The sequence below is a fragment of the Camelus dromedarius genome, chromosome 36 (assembly GCF_036321535.1).
Source record: "Camelus dromedarius isolate mCamDro1 chromosome 36, mCamDro1.pat, whole genome shotgun sequence".
NCBI lineage: Eukaryota > Metazoa > Chordata > Mammalia > Artiodactyla > Camelidae > Camelus > Camelus dromedarius.
The window spans coordinates 5,331,528-5,347,422 of NC_087471.1; the positions used below are offsets into that span (position 1 = coordinate 5,331,528).

General features: G+C 40.9%; 1 protein-coding gene across 4 annotated transcripts in view; it reads left to right on the top strand.

Annotated features, from left to right (window-relative positions):
- Positions 1–9,601, top strand: part of PPP3CC (protein phosphatase 3 catalytic subunit gamma) — a 69,785-nt gene extending 60,184 nt beyond the window's left edge. For 2 of the 4 annotated variants that reach the window (XM_064482466.1, XM_031442234.2), the window contains 2 exons: positions 6,233–6,262; positions 7,379–9,601. In XM_064482466.1, the coding sequence (XP_064338536.1) occupies positions 6,233–6,262; positions 7,379–7,605 (257 nt within the window). In that variant the 3' untranslated portion in view covers positions 7,606–9,601. The remainder of the gene's footprint in view (positions 1–6,232; positions 6,263–7,378) is intronic. The other 2 variants (XM_064482467.1, XM_031442235.2) reach the window with 1 other exon arrangement.
- Positions 9,602–15,895: the final 6,294 nt, after the last annotated feature.

Below are 15,895 nucleotides of genomic sequence, written 5' to 3' on the forward strand. Positions count from 1 at the left end.
TCACTCCTCTGGGAAATGGTTATTAAACCATATTGGGAACTGTATACATATTTACTAGAATGCCTAGAATTTAAACATCTAACAATACCAAGTGTTGGTGAATTTTTGGAGAACTAGAACTCGATACATCGCTGGTGGACTTGTAAATTGGTTCAGCAACTTTGGAAAACTGTTGGGCAGTAAAGCAAAATGTATGTCTACCTTATAACCCAGCAATTCCACGCCTGGTTTATGTCTAAGAGATAACAGTGCATTTGTCCACTGAAGGATGTGCATAAGAATATTCACCTCAGCTTTATTCATGAGAGTCAAAAATGGGAAACAACCCAATGTCCATCAATAGCAGAATAAACAAATTGTGTTATATTTACGCAATGGAATATTACTCAACAATAAAAAATAACATGAATATCATGTGAAAAACATGTTGAGTCTCACAGACATCATGTAAACTAAAGAAGCGAGACACAAAAGAGCAAGACTGATTTATGTGATGTTCAGGAACAGGCAGGCTAACACTCCTGGGTGGGACCTAAGTGAGGCGTTGGGTGCCTCGTGGTGCCTCTCATCGTGATGAGCATGTTCTGGGGCTCCGTCAGCTTCCTCATGCCCTAGTTCATCCCTTTGGGTCCCAACCAGACGCTTATCATCACCTTGTTGGTGACCTGTTCAGTTTGCTGCTATCTCTTGTCACGAAAAGAAGTCTTTTGGATGTATAATCACCTCCATACCCAGGCCACCTTCCTTGTTCCGCCTTGTTTGGCCATCAGCTGCTTTAAGCATTTGCACCACATTTGAATATCTTATTCTACAATGCAGGGTTTTTCCTGTCACATTTTTAAACTTGAATGACCTGTGTGCCTCCTTCACCTAAACTGTGCTGACTCTGTAAAATGTGTACACACTCTTCTGGGATAGAAAGTGCTGTTCTTCTGAGAAATACATTACTCTCTCCTCGGAGCCCGTGGATTTAAAGATGGCTCCTGCCTGCTCACAACATGGGAATCAGCGAAGTGTTTAAAACCTGTCAGGAACAGCAGAAGAATAAACATGAAGATGTAAAAGAGGACATCAAAATAATAAAATGTGGGGGAGGGGAGTAAGAAAATGTAGATTTTATTTCCTTTTTTTTTTAGAATGTGTTTGAGCCTGTATGACTACTAGCCTAACGCAAGTAGATACAGCAGTGAGTTAACATACTTGAAAAATTGGGTAATCACAAATCAAAAGTATACAACAGAGTCACAAAAACCAAAACGAAGAGACTCAAGCATAATAAAAAAGAAATCATCAAACCACAAGAGGAAAAACAAAAACAAACAAAAAAAGGAACAAAGAAGAAATACAAAATCAACTGGAAAACAAGGTTTAAAATGGCAATAAATACATATCTATCAATAATTACTTTAAATGTCAATGGACTAAATGCTCCAATCAAAAGATATATATACAATGAAATACTACTAAGCCATAAAAAAGAATGAAATAATGCCATTTGCAGCAACATGGATGGACCTAGAGATTATCATACTAAGTGAAGTAAGTCAGACAGAGAAAGACAAATATCATATAATATCACTTTTTTGTGGAATCTAAGAAAATGATACAAATGAACTTATTTACAAAACAGGAAGAGCCTCACAGAGATAGGAAACAAATTTATGGTTACCAAAGGGGAAAGGGGGAAGGGAGGGATAAACTAGGAGTTTGGGACTAGCAGATACAAACTACTATATATAAAACAGATAAACAAGGTCTTACTGCATAGCACAAGGAACTATATTCAGTATCTTGTAATAACCTATAATGAAAAAAATATGTGTGTGCATGTGTATAACTGAATCACTATGCTGTACACCGGAAACTAACACAACATTATAAATCAACTGTACTTCAATTAAAACAAAAAAGAACTGTTAACAAGACAGTAATAAGGCTCCGGTGGGGCAGTCAGTAGGAGAACACGTTCGGGAGGAGGAGCTGTCCCGCCAGAATTAGACCAAAGTGTATTTTCAGGATGAATTTATTTCTACCATCTTTTGTAATAAATTATTTTTCTGCTTTCAAAAAAAGAAAAGAAAAAAAGAACTGGCCGATTAATCAATGGTAATAGAAGTCAGAATGATGCTTCCTCTGGTGGGAGAATATGGACCCGGAAGGAGCACAGGGGACTTTTGGAATTTTGTGGGAATGTTCTGTATCACCATCTGGGTGGCAGTTACACAAGTGTAGACACATCTGAAAATGGATTGAGCCATACACTTCAGAGTTGTGCACATTATGTGCCTCACTTGTGTATGTTTTATACTTTAATTTTTTTGGAGTTAGAGTTTCTAGATCAGAGAGGGAGTTTGCCTCTTTGCCTGCAAGCCATATCCTACTCCAGTGCCCCAGTCACCCCTTCAAACAAAGTCGGTCCTAAAAATTACACGGGCGCTGACTTCTAAGGAGAGGGGTTTATGGAACCCGGGGATGAAAAGGTGGATGTTTGTCAGAATGAACAGATCTGGTCAAGCAAGGGGAAGAGACACGAGATCCAATCATTGGATGACTAATCCAGGCATGGAAACTGGAGTTGAAGCCTTAGCAACTTAAGAGTTTTGCTGCTTTTTTGCCCCCTTGTTTTTTGAGTTGTTTCTACTTAAGTTTCTTTTTCTGTGTCATTCTGCCACTCATAGGAATTCTTTGCTTTTTGTGGACATTCCAGTGCTATTGATTAATAGAAACACCCCCCTTGCCCCCTTCTTTTTATGAGATTGATTTCCTCCTCCTCCTCTTTCAAATTGAATACTGAAATATTAGAGTTTAGCTATTTATAAGGAAGAATGAACATTTTCTCCTTGGAAGTATATAATTAATTTTCTTAATGTAGTGTCATAGAAAGAATCGGTAAACTATTTCAGATTGAATTTTTTTCTCTCAAATAATAGACAGTTTCTTGTAAGCAAAATACTTTTCCACCGTTACTTTTCTTGTTAGCCACGTGAGATATTCTGAGAGCAGCTCTGACAATGCATTTTAGAGTTAATAGGAAGTAACGTGGGTAGGGAAGAAGGAATGTCCTGTAGCATCCTCACTGAAAAGTCTGAAAATTTGCTGATTCACAAAATCATTGTAATCTGAACCAAATTTTTCTAGACCTTGATTTGAAAGAATAGATCTGTAAGTCTGGGATAAGTAGCAAAAAGAATTTACTAGATGTGTTTTTTGGAGATTTGTTTATAACCCTTGGTCTACTTTTTGTTCTCAGTCCCAAATATGTGCAGTTTCTCTTCATTCCTGATTGGAATATGAGTGTTTTACTCAATAGAGGATTGTTTTTGATACCTCCAAAACGGATGGAAATCTCAGAAATGTGTAAGAACAAAACTAAATCTGGAGCCAGCTTTTTAGAGCTTCCTCTTCTCTCATTGATTGACAGGAACTGAGGTTTATTTTGTCATTTTTCCCATCAGAGTCTCAGTTCCACAGTTAATTGGCAAACTGGAACATTAGCTAAAAAAGATCTTTTATTGTTCATATAGCTTTACTTGGAGAGCTTTCAACTAACAGTATCCAATCCCATACGGCCCTTTCAGCTACATTCGTTTATGCCTCACCTGATTCCAAGAGGGATTTGGGCGAGTTACAGTATACATACAACACAGTGAAGGGAAGTAAATATGCTTGGGAATTGGAGCACAAAGGAAAACAAACCAATAGAAGCCAAGAGTCAGTCACAAATTTGACTCCAAGCTTCCTAGTAGCCAAAATAAAGAGGAAAGCCAAGAACTAAATGAGAGTCACAAAGACCATAAGGTAAAAAAACAGATCAGTTATAAGTTAGACTGCGTCAAAATTGAAAAGTTTTGTGCTGCAAATGGAGCCTGGAGCCATCAAGAAAGTAAAAAGACAACCCATAGCATGGGTGAAAACATTTACAAATCATACATCTGATAAGAGACTAGTATCTATAAAATGTAAAGAACTCTTATAACTGAATAATAAAATGATGAGTAACCCAATTAAAAATGGGTAAAAAAATTGAATAGACATTTTTCCAAAGAAAATTCAAATGGCCAATAAGCACACAAAAAGATAGTCAGCATCATTAGACATTAACCACAGTGAGATGCCCCTTTAAACCCACTGGGATAGCTGTAGTCAAAAACATAGTAACACGTATTGGTGAGAACGTAGAGAAATTGCGACCCTCATACGGTGCTGGTTGGACTGTAAAATGGAGCAGTACTTTGGAAAACAATCTGGCAGTTTCTTAGATGATTAAGCATACAGTTAATCATGTGACCCAGCAGTTCGACTCCTAGTTACATGCCCAGAGAAATGAAAGTATAGCTACACAAAAACTTACACACACAGGTTCATAGCAGCATGGCTTGTAATAGCCAATGAGTGGGAACACAAATGTCTATCACATGATGAGTGGGTAAACAAAATGTGTTATCTTCATACAGTGGAATACTATTTAGTCATAAAAAGGGAATGACATAGTGATACCACCCTCAACATGAATAAACCTTGAAAACATGATAAATGAAAGAAACCAGTCACTAAAACCACATATTGTGTGATTCCATTTATATCAAATGTCTGGAACAGGCAGATCCTTAGAGACAGAAAGTGGATCAGTGGTTGACTGTAAGGTTAAGGGGAGGGGATGAGAGAGTGAAATGGGTTTTGGGGAGGAGTGATGAAAATGTTCTAACCACAGATTGTGGTAATGGCTGCACAACTCTAAATATATTAAAATCATTGAATTGTACACTTTAAACAAGTGGGTTTTATGGCATATGAATTATATTTCAGTAAAGAAATCCAAAGAAAAGTGTATTTTATTAAAGAAAAAAAGAGTTTCTCAGTTTTAGTTGACTGTTTCTTACAATGAATGCCCCTCAGTACAGGCTGATAAATACCCAACGCAAAAAGCAATTCTAGGAGGTCTCAAAACAGCGTGATACTAGTTAACATTTTACCACCTGGCTTTTAAATGCTAATTAAGCCAACACTCTGTATACAATTTCAGGTAATGCTTTGTTCTCCCACTTCCTAACAGTTGCTTCAGGGCTGTACTGTTTGAAGGCACTTGCCATTTTTCTGGTGAAAGTTTATTTGTTCTATTTGAGGAGATTGAGAGGGTGTGACATTGCTTTAACACATGCCTACATACGGTTGACAAATGTAAGAAGCACTTGATAAATTGACTCCAAGTTTTCATTTTTCACATTGCGTTGGGGAGTTAATTTTCAGTTCCTCCAATTTCTCCTCACTGATTGATTTAAAAAGCCGCAGGAACAGCAAACTCTTACTGTTCATTATTCTTCCCTGCCTTCTTTAAAAAATTGGTATTGGAGGAACTGACGGGGTTCTCCTAATAGGGTCCTTCTTGCTACAGTCTGTAACCTTTCATATCTTCGGGCTTTTACTGTCTTAAAAAGAAGATGCAAGAAAGTTTACCTGTTGGCCCTAATTTTTAAATCGCTTCCTTCTCCATCACAGAAGAAGAGGGCCATCTTAGTAATTGGCCTGCGCTCTTGCACAGCGAATGGAAGCCATATGGGTTGGAAATGTCAGCCTCTGCTGTGTCTCTGATCCCAGATGGTACATGAATTTGTATTCGGAATTGAATCGTTTTATGCCTTTGCCAGCTTAGTACTGCACCCCCGGAGAAGAAATAATCCCTCAGTTGTAACCCACTTTTCCCTCCTTACAAATGCCAGTATGTTATTCAAAGGCCACTCTTTTTTATAAGTCATTATAAAGGACAGTCAGACCCCCGCAGGTTGCTTGAAACCATTAAGAAATAGTTATAAATAACTTTCTTTTTAATAGGATGCAGCAACAGCTTATTTAAGACTATCTGAGCTATCACAAACGGAGAAACGGTTGTAACATTAAGTGATTTGACCTGACATATTCTGATACATGAATGTCAAAATGGAAATTAGCAGCTGGCTATTTAAAATGAGGAGAGCGACATAACGCTTAGAGTCAGCTTCCCTTGATGCCATTAGTGAGAGGTTAAAAATTATTAGAAATTCTCCCCACCTCATATTTCCCCGCAGTTTAGTTTTTCACGGTAATCCTCTCACTTCTCTAACTGGTGGGCTTTTATTATGGGTGGGAGCAGGCTAAAATGCGGGGCCCGGGGATGTCTGTGCAGCAGCAGTGCTGCTGGTTCACTCACTCTGTTTCTGTCTTCGTTTTTGCATGCCGCTGCTCCTGCCTCTTACAGCCACAATAGAAGCCGTAGAGGCCCGGGAAGGTATGGCCCTGTTCCTGTGATAGATGTGATCATGTGTCTGTCTGCTAGTTTTAAAAAGCTTTGTCAACAGTCGAAATCATTTATTATTGCATCACCAGAACTGTGACAGAGAGGAAAGGAGTAGATATCCCTAGGCGGGCTCACAAAGTGTTTCCTTTGTGCCCTGCCTTTGTATTAATTTAAATGACCCTCTCCACAGCTCAAGGCCATTCTGGGCTCTGTCAGTTTTAAAACAATGGCTGAAGCTTAAGCAACTGGTCATGGTGGGGGGTCAAGTGGTATAATCTCATAGCCCTTCCATGCACAGGAGACACGCATCTGATTACCAGAGAGTCAGAGTCAGCCTCTTTATCTAATGATTCCCAAGGATGTCAAGAGTGGAGTCTAAAGAGGACAGGAGTTTAGTTTGATTCGTTTCTGAGGTTGCCCTTAGTCGAGCTAAATTATCTTTGTTTTTATGAAAACAAATTTTAACTAACAAATTGTTGAATGAATCTGAGGATAAATACCATTGCAGTTGATAAACTTGTGTTATAAATTTGTCTCTTTAGATAAGGGGTTCACAATGGGAATGCCTTTCCTTGGTGATACAAAACTTTAATCAGAAAGAAAATGTCTAGAAACTATTGTTTAAAAGACTTTTAGCTTACATTCAGCTCCTGGTTGTGCAGGATAAAAAGCTATCCTTCTAAACAAAAAGATTAGCAGTTTTGTTCCTTTTTTTTGTGGTCAGTGTGATGTTTGTATTAGAGTAACCACCCTGTTTAACTTATTCTGTTATCTGGTTGCCTTTTTTCTCTCTCTCTGAGCATGTTTCTGGCCCATAATAGACTCTTTCAAATTGGGGCTTTTTGTCACGTATATTTCTGGTATGATTAATGGTATTGAGCTTCGATGAAAATTACGTTCACAGTTTCAGCAGCCCTTTGGGCCCTAAGGAAGCTGTAGCTTCAGACAAGGCTAATTCAAATCAAGTACTGCCTATTCCCTTTACCAGACATGTGCTCCACAGCCACCCTCCTATGTTCCTCTCTAGAAGGTTGCTGTATGCTAAGAAACTCCGAGTTGGTTGCTTTTCTGCCTAACTGAGCTCCTCCCTTTCCTGTTTTTCTGTAGCCATCAGAGGGTTTTCGCTTCAGCACAGGATCCGGAGTTTTGAAGAAGCCCGAGGTCTGGACCGAATTAACGAGCGGATGCCACCCCGCAAAGATAGCCAGCACTTTGATGGGCCAGTGAAACTGGTAACCCCTGTCCCATCAAACGCTGCGCACCGGAGTGACAAGGGAAGAAGAGCCAGTAATGCCTCAGAGCCCTGCTGTGGCACAGGCGGATCCAAAACTTAAGAACAGATTTTATTTATTTATTATTGGAAAACAAAACAAGAACAACTTAAACAACTTAAACCTGGAGGTGCATTCATAATACACTCTGCATTTATTCTGTAAGAAAGGTGACCATTTTATAAATTCTTTTAATTTATGTTTAATATATATAAAAAGTGCATCTCTTTTATTTTTCCCTTTTTTTTCCCCCTAATTTTTAGGAATTGATCTGATTGTCTGATATATATGTGAAGTCTTGTGCTATAAAGGGGACCTTCCCCTAATAAAAGGGCCTTGGAAACCTCCACCCTGGGTTTCTGACTTGAACTAGCCAACCTTTTCTCCTGTGTTTGGAGGGTATTATCTTTCATTTCAGACTAATCACTTTTCAAACACAAAAGGCTTTTTCCTTTTCTTTTTTCCCTTTCTGCAGGGTACCGCTGATGAACGCTTAGATGTCAGTGGCTAAAACATCTCTTCTTACGGAAAACTTGATTATAGTAGAACTTCTAAGTGAATAACCCAAACCCAGTGATTTTAAGGGCCAAGGGAAATGTTTTCCATAATAACCTACTTTCTTCTAGACTCTCAATTACTCTTAATATATTCTAGCAAGGCAAAATAAAAAGTAAGGAGGGATTTTCAAAGAATTAACTTGAAATTTGTTCTGGTCTAACCATGGGCATGATGGATTTAAACTTCCCTTAGGGCTTCAGAGATTTCTTAAATGTTGCCAGATCCTTTTGCTTTTTATTTTCGAACCCTAGGTGATTTAGCCCATCTGCAAAGGAAGTTACCTTTCTAAATATTTCCTAGAGGCCCTCTGTAGAACCTTCAACGGTAAGGACCTATGCCTTTTGGTGTTACTGTGTCAGCTCTCGCATCTGTTGTCCCCGTGACCCTGGTGCCCTGTGTTTTTCTTTGTCAGCATTTTTGAAAGCAACTGGGGTAATGGAAACTGACTAGGTTAGAATGGCCCCCTTATGAACTGGAAGTCTTGCTAAGGGGCATTGGATGAGTGAGGATTTCCTACCTACCAATTACTGGGGTATTATCCATTTCTCAGCACTCGTTAGGTTGAACTGTCTGTCAGTCTCTGTCAGCATATTTCAGAATGCAAAACCGAGTGTTCAGATATAATATTTGAATAATCTTCCCTTAGTTTTTCAAGTCACAGCTAACCCATGAAGGACATTTCAGGGATCTTTAGGCTCCCAGTTTTGGTTTAGCCTGGTGACAGGTGCCATGTCGTAATACTCACTGGTCAGCTTTGCAGTGAATGTGCGTGTCTGGGCAACACTACACCAAAGTGCATATTTATGGAATTCCTTCATGTCATTTGGGATGTGGGAGTCCGGCATTGAAGCAAGTATCTCAAACAGTATGTCAGAGCTTCAGGGACACCAGAGACGTTTTTCCAAAAAAGCCCTGTAATTTTATTAGAAGAGTGAGGATTTAGCCCATCTGTCTCTGTTTTCCTATGCCTCGTTAACAGCTCCTCATTTGTTTATGACAGAGATCAAAGCATTTTGGGGACTGGAATCTGGTGGCATAGATTGCTCTGTTAATTAAAAACAAAAAGATGGGAAGGATATTGGGAAGGAGATGAAAGATCCCTTATTGGACTGTGAGTGAAAGCTGTGAAAGTGGAGAGAAAAAGGCCGTGCGTACTTGTCCTTGCTGGTCATCGTTTCTTTATAATCAAAGGGGAATTCGTCGCCTGGATATCCTCATGCTCCTTCCTCCCCCAACCCCAATATGGAACCGGCCGCTCTTTTGGGAACCACACCTGATGTGAAAGTCAGTTCACGTGACAGGTTGGAAACAGGGGAGTCCCTGGTCCCTTTCTCTTTTCCATTGAGGACAGTCTGTGGATAGAAACATCGGGTGTCCGTCTCAAGGGCTACAATCAACAGACAAGTAGTGACATAGTTATTACAAATCCTCACAAGCAAAAAAAAAAAACTGCATTAAGACTTAGGAAGATCTTAATTTTCTTCTCAAAATGAAAGTATTACGGTAAAGTGATTTTCCCTGACAGAGCCACGTGGAAAGGTGCATTTTACAGGTACCCTTTGAGCGTTGCAGCATCAGCTTAAGTAGAGAGTTAAGAAGTCATGATTCGAGAAAATTGGAGGGGGGTTTAAAAGAGCACAATACAGCTCTTGAAGGAAGTTAGGTTTGAAAATCCTGTTGAATTCTGAACATAAAGGCATTTCTTATGCTCTATAGAAAGGTGGGACATGTATTTCAACACTTGAGAAAGTTGCATGCTAAGTGTGTCTGTGTGACACAGGTAACTTCTTAAAGCCAGACCGGAAAATCAGCGCACCTGCATATACATTTGCACCTGTGACTCAAGACCGTTCAAAAGGCATGAACCAGGGTGGGTGTGGGCAGTTACAGCTCAGTGGTAAAGTGTGTGCTTAGCGTGCATGAGGGCCTGGGTTCAATCCCCAGTACCTCCATTTAAAAAGAAAAAAAGAGTAATTAAAAAAATAAACTTAATTACCACCCCCCCAATTTTTTTTTCCAAAAGAAAAATAAAAGGGATGAACCTTAAGGATATATTGTAATAATAGTACTTGTTCTTCACTTCAGACATCATTGCAAGGTTTTAACATATTTTTTAATGTTTTCATCTAAACAGTAGCCCCTGAGATGGCTGATGGCCTGCCCTAGGTTTGCCCTAGTGCTCCCTGGGGCCTGGTGGTCTCCCTGGGACCATCATTTCAGACCAACATTTTAACTGCTGTCAGCGCTCTGCAGTGTTGCTGTTTCCAAAGCCTCTTCTGTTTTTACTAAATCTCCCCCCTGCATGTTCTAAAGATAGTAAAAATACTTTTCTCTTGTTCTCCTTCACTTTAAGGTCCACAGGGACCTTACTCACCCTCCCTCATTTTGGTGGGGGAGGGGGCAACACGTCTCACATCAGTTCCCTAGACCTATCAGAGGGCTCCTGTGTAAACTTCTCTGAAATCCCATTTTAGAAACGACATTTCCCAAGGACCAGTTTTCCCAGTTTTGTTTACATCCATATCATATGAAATTTCAAACTGATGAGATGACAGTTCTTGTTAATAAAATGTTTTAAGCTCATCTAACACAAGTTCAAAACATACATCCTTTGTTATCTCTGTTCTGAATATTTAGAGCAAAAGCAAAAGAATAAGCCGTGTGTGTGTGTGTGTGTGTGTGTGTGTGTGTGTGTGAGAGAGAGAGAGAGAGAGAGAGAGAGAGAGAGAGAGAGACAGAGAGGGAGACAGAATGCTAACACAAAAGCATCCTGTTTTCTTTAAAACCTCAAGGTAGCACTTTGGTCACGGGTACAGACATCGGTGATTCGCTGGCCTTTTTTCACCGGAACAGTGAAAATGGCTTATCATACTGATGGGCTTGATGTGGCTTCTTGCCTAAGGATAGAAGGATCAGCCTCTCCAGGGATATCGGCATTTTTCATACCCTTTTATCTATATTTACGTTGCCTTTTCTGTTTTGCAGTTCAAGGAAGCAGGTTTATCTCAATAGCAATGATTTGCTTTCTTATCCTGATAACTTAGGTATGATTTCCTGACACTGGTCAAAATAGGAAAACAAAAGCTCTTATTTGTTTTGTGAACAGTATAGTATTATTTAATGTCATTAAGGAACAAAGGTGGGATTTCTTTGGGGACTAGGCATTGTCCCTTAGATCCTGTTCTGAGTAATTTTAAGACCCAAAGTTTCAGGCAGCTGCTCTGTATGAGAAAAATATAAATCATGCCTACATAAGATACAGGGAGGGGAGGGGATAGCTCAGTGGTAGAGTGTGTGCTTAGCATGCACAAGGCCCTGGGTTCAATCCCCAGTACCTCTGTTTAAAAATAAATAAAATTACCCCCCAAAAAGATAAGATTTTTAGAAAGTCTGCCCCCTCACTGATCGAAGATGATGGCATATACATTGTGTATCATGTTTCCCAAATAGGCACAAAATAGTCACTCTCTGCCATTGACACATTCCTTTAACAACAGCAAAAAATTGTCTCTCCAGCCTCTCAGAGTGAGTAAGGCTGAAGTCTGTTCCCTCTTCCCTCCCTTGTTTTATGTAAATATGGTAGCTGATCTCCAGAATTTTTGACTATACCATATCTTTAAATGTAAAACTCAAGCTCTTGAGAATTAAATTCATCCTGACCAATCTGGGTGACCAGTTGGTTAAAATGGTTTAGGAAAAGCTTGTACCAGATTGACTGATTCATAGTTTTTCTTTGTATCAATTCTCAGGTTTTTCTCTCCAGTTTTTGAATTGAAAATTATATATCACACCCATAAAGGCTGGTTGAGAGATCATTCTGGAATCTCCAATATTTATTACAGTTGTTATAGTAACAGTGGAACCCAAGTTTTTTTTTCAAAGCATTATTCAGCTTTCCCTACCCAGGCAGAAAAGACTTCAGAGGGAAGGTGAACCCAGGGTCCCGGTTGTGGGAGTCAGGCTCTAATTTCCTAAGTCATTTGTGATTAAAACCACGGATACCACCTTGTCTGGCACCCAGGTCCACATCTTTTCTGAAATCTGCTGTAAGAGAGAGTAAAGGGCAGCCCTAGGAAGCCCCAGCAATAGCCATTGGAGCGTTTGGATTACCTGGGAGACAGTTCCGAAGCATCGTAATGCCACAGCCCCTCTTCAGCACTGCTGTGATCAAACGCTCGTAGGAAGGCCGTAAGAAAGAGCAGATGTGTGTAGAGGAAGAAAGCTGGGTAGTCGAAACACAGGGTTGTTACTCCCACCTTGAGCTGAGCAGAGAACTGCATTCACAGTAGAGCTTTGTGCCATTGACAGAGTGTGAAGGAGGGAACGCGCATGACAGTGAGACTTGTGACCTGACCTGCCTCTGTGCAGCCAGCCAGAGTGAGTGGGGTCAGGGTTAGCTGCCTCCGTCTATGCAGTCACAAAGGTAAAGATGATACTGGAGAGCATTTTCCCTCCCGGGGGGCCGTGGCCTCACACCCCAGCAACCTGGGCAAGACTTGCTAAATAACACCTTTGTCTGAGACAGGATTATGCATCTGCCCCTCTTCTGCGCCCTCATGACAAGTCTAGCTGGCTTAAGATCAAGAAGGAAGGACATGGATGTGGACCATCCCTGTGAGCAGCTCTAGAGGAGGGCCATGCACACTGCCTTCCTGTAAGTTCTTGCCTAGATTCCCTTCACTCCCTTGACATAACTGTCTCCAATAACTTTTTTTTTGCATGTTAAAGTGAAGTGCATGTAATAGGGAACAGGTGTACCATAGGTTTTGATTTATGTCAATAAAGATGCGGGTTTGTCTGTCAAAGAAAAGTACTTTGAAGATACCATCGTGAACCCCTCACGTTTCCTTTCTCAGCACATTGTGACCATTCGCTCTGTTTCCTAACAGGAATGTCAGCAGGCATTTCCCAAGAACAGATTCTGGTTTTGCTTCCTTAAATGAGATGGTCAGACATGAGACTATCTGGTGGTATAATTTTTTTAAGGCTTGTCTGAATGATGGATTACTTACTTGTGCTTGAAGATTACTTGCTTTTTCTTGCTTTCAGTTATGCTAAAGCAAATGGTGGAAATGTTACTTATCGGCCGGAATCATTTAAAAATTAGTCTTTTTTGTGAACAAGAAATTAATTTGTTAACACTTTCTTACTGTGAATTGGAAGTCATCTTGGGAAAAAAAAAAACCACTCTTAACATTAAATGATAACTTTATTGGCTCCCAGTGTCTTTGTTTCCTTTATTTCCTGGTGGAGGCACTCGTGTTTGGCTCTTATCCATTCAGTGATTCCGGAAGTCAAGGGAAAGCCGCATATTTGATGTCTGGTCTGGTCTCTGATAATGCCACAGAGTTCCCCTCTCAAGGACAGGAATCCCATCACAGTAAAAGGAACCTCTATTCTTCGCCTCTTCAGCTCCCTGGTTTTAAATCTGCTTTGCTGGCTGCGGTGTTGTTTGTTTCTCCCACTCGGAATCCATTCCCTTGCTCTGGCCTCCCTCCTGGCACTTGGCCCACCACTAACTCATGCTCAAGTCCCAGCGCCTTCTGTGGCTTCCCTGGCAGAGGCTGCTACTTGAAGAAAAGGAAGGAAGGCAGAAAACTTACAGTCTTTACAAAAGATAAAAATCATTTTGATTGTAGCAACTGAATAACTGCACGTGATCCTAATAACAGACATGGATGCATTCCTTCTTCGGAGAAGTCAGAGAGAAGCCAGAGAGGAGTTGAATGTGTGGGGTTGGACCCCTGACAAAGGGAAGTGTCAGACCAGCCTTCGAGTCCTCTGAAAAGTGCAAATATCATGAGGTGCTGTGGATTCACAAGGAAAAAATAACTCCTCTGGACAGGTGAGGGGTTGGGGGATAGGATCTTTAGAGAGGATGCTCATAGGAAAGCCGTAAGAAGGAGCAAATGGGGCATTGGGATGAAAGGAATCTGTGTCAGTGCAGGAATCTGCCAGTTATGGCACTAGAGGTAGAAAGTCCAACTCCAGGACCTGCCAGACCTAAGTAAGGCAATTTTACTATTAGTACAGCCACATCAAGGGCCACAGTGCAGTTTACAGGCTGGAAAGTGAGCCCAGATTCCTCATGCTGAGTAAGTTAAGCATGCATTTTGGGATCTTTGTTGTCCCAATAGCATCCTGACTTAGCAATATCCTAATACCTCAGCTAAACCTTCAGTAAAATGAGGTGATATTCACTCTTATTTCAGAGTCAAGAAAAAAAAATTTTTTTTAAGCCTGGAAATTAAGAACTCATGCAAATTCATATATACTGTCACTGCATCTAGGTTCAATCCTTAGTTTCTTTCTTGCTATATGTAATTGCTTGGTCTTTTTGCTTTTTTATCACAACCCTCAGGTTTTAGAAAGTCTGTTCAGTGTTGGTACAGTGGATTAATAACTTAATGGTAAATTAGCCTTTTTAATGTTGCTGCAGTGTAGGAGAAGGTTCAGCATAGAATTCAAGGAGGGGAAGACAAGGTCATTCTTTGTTTGGAGGCCAGAGCTCTGCCTCGCGGGGTCCCCTGGCCAGCAAAGCAACCCTCTTTTCTTCTTTATCTCAGTTTACCCGCACTAGCAAAGGTTGACGCAGACCTAGTTTTCCAGCTCCTGGTCTGTGTGCCCTTCTTTGTGGCTGAGTTAACTTGGCTAGGTTTTCCCTCTGAGGTCATCACTTATTTATCTTTCCCTTGTAAAATCTGCTTTCTGAAGAGCTGACAGCCACTTGCTCTTTCTTTCTGTCCTGAGAACTAAAAGAGGTTCATCCAGCTCAGTTCTTCTCAAAGACACCCCGTCTGCACATTGTGCCTGTTTGCCCATCTATAAAAGGAGGGAGAGAGTGCACAGTCGTTCGTGTGATGTCAGTGTAAAGGCTTCCTTAAGGACAGATTAGATAATTGGACAAAAGTGTGAGTTCTCTCCCAGCCTTTGGGGTTTGGATGTGGTGGACTCTGAGAACCTTGACTAGATGGCTGTGACATCATGTGTGTGCTATGAAAAGATTTGTGCCAGGCAGGCCTGAAGGCCTCATTCCCTATCCCATGGGGATCCACTCACCCTGGCTGCCAGGCCCCAACACTTACCATACTTGAGTACTGGGTATTTTTTCACTCACAAGAGATCCCTTAACTTACAGTGACGATACCGAAAAACTGGGACAAGGCCATGCCGTTGTCAGCTTAGGAGGGTCTTCCAAACTCCACATGGGTCACTTGTGTTCCCCTTCTGTTGCTCCCATTCCCATGAGTGTTTGGCTTGATGAGGGCCTGCAGTATAACTTGGCTGGCAAGAGCTGGAATTAGGAGTGGACCCAGGAGAAAGGGATGGAGCCCAGGGGGTGAAACCGTCCAGATTTGTTCTTATGTTTCTGATGTGACTTGGGATCAGTGCCTCACTATTGGGTCATTGTGGTCTTTCCTTCTAGAGAAGTCTGAGCCTCTCGAAAGGGACAGTGTTTTCTTTGCTAATCCATTCTGGTCTGCTTGCTCTGTTCCCCAGGTGGGACAAAAATACTCATCTGAGAGCGCAAATTAAAAACCTGCTCAAAGCCTAACTAAAGAATATACCAGAGTTCATGCCAGTGGAGGAGAAAAGAAGGAATAGCAGGCACTCTAACCCTGTCTGATATGGGGGACTGAGGCCCAAGCTAGGGAGCCACTTGGGTGCTCAAGGTAGATCTGAGTGTGACATTCGAATAGCAGACTCCCAGCGCCAGACACAGACACTCCTCAAGAACTGAGAGGCCAGGTTTATATCTTCTGGGATCCCTGGCTTCTTTTTTCCCACTCGAGAA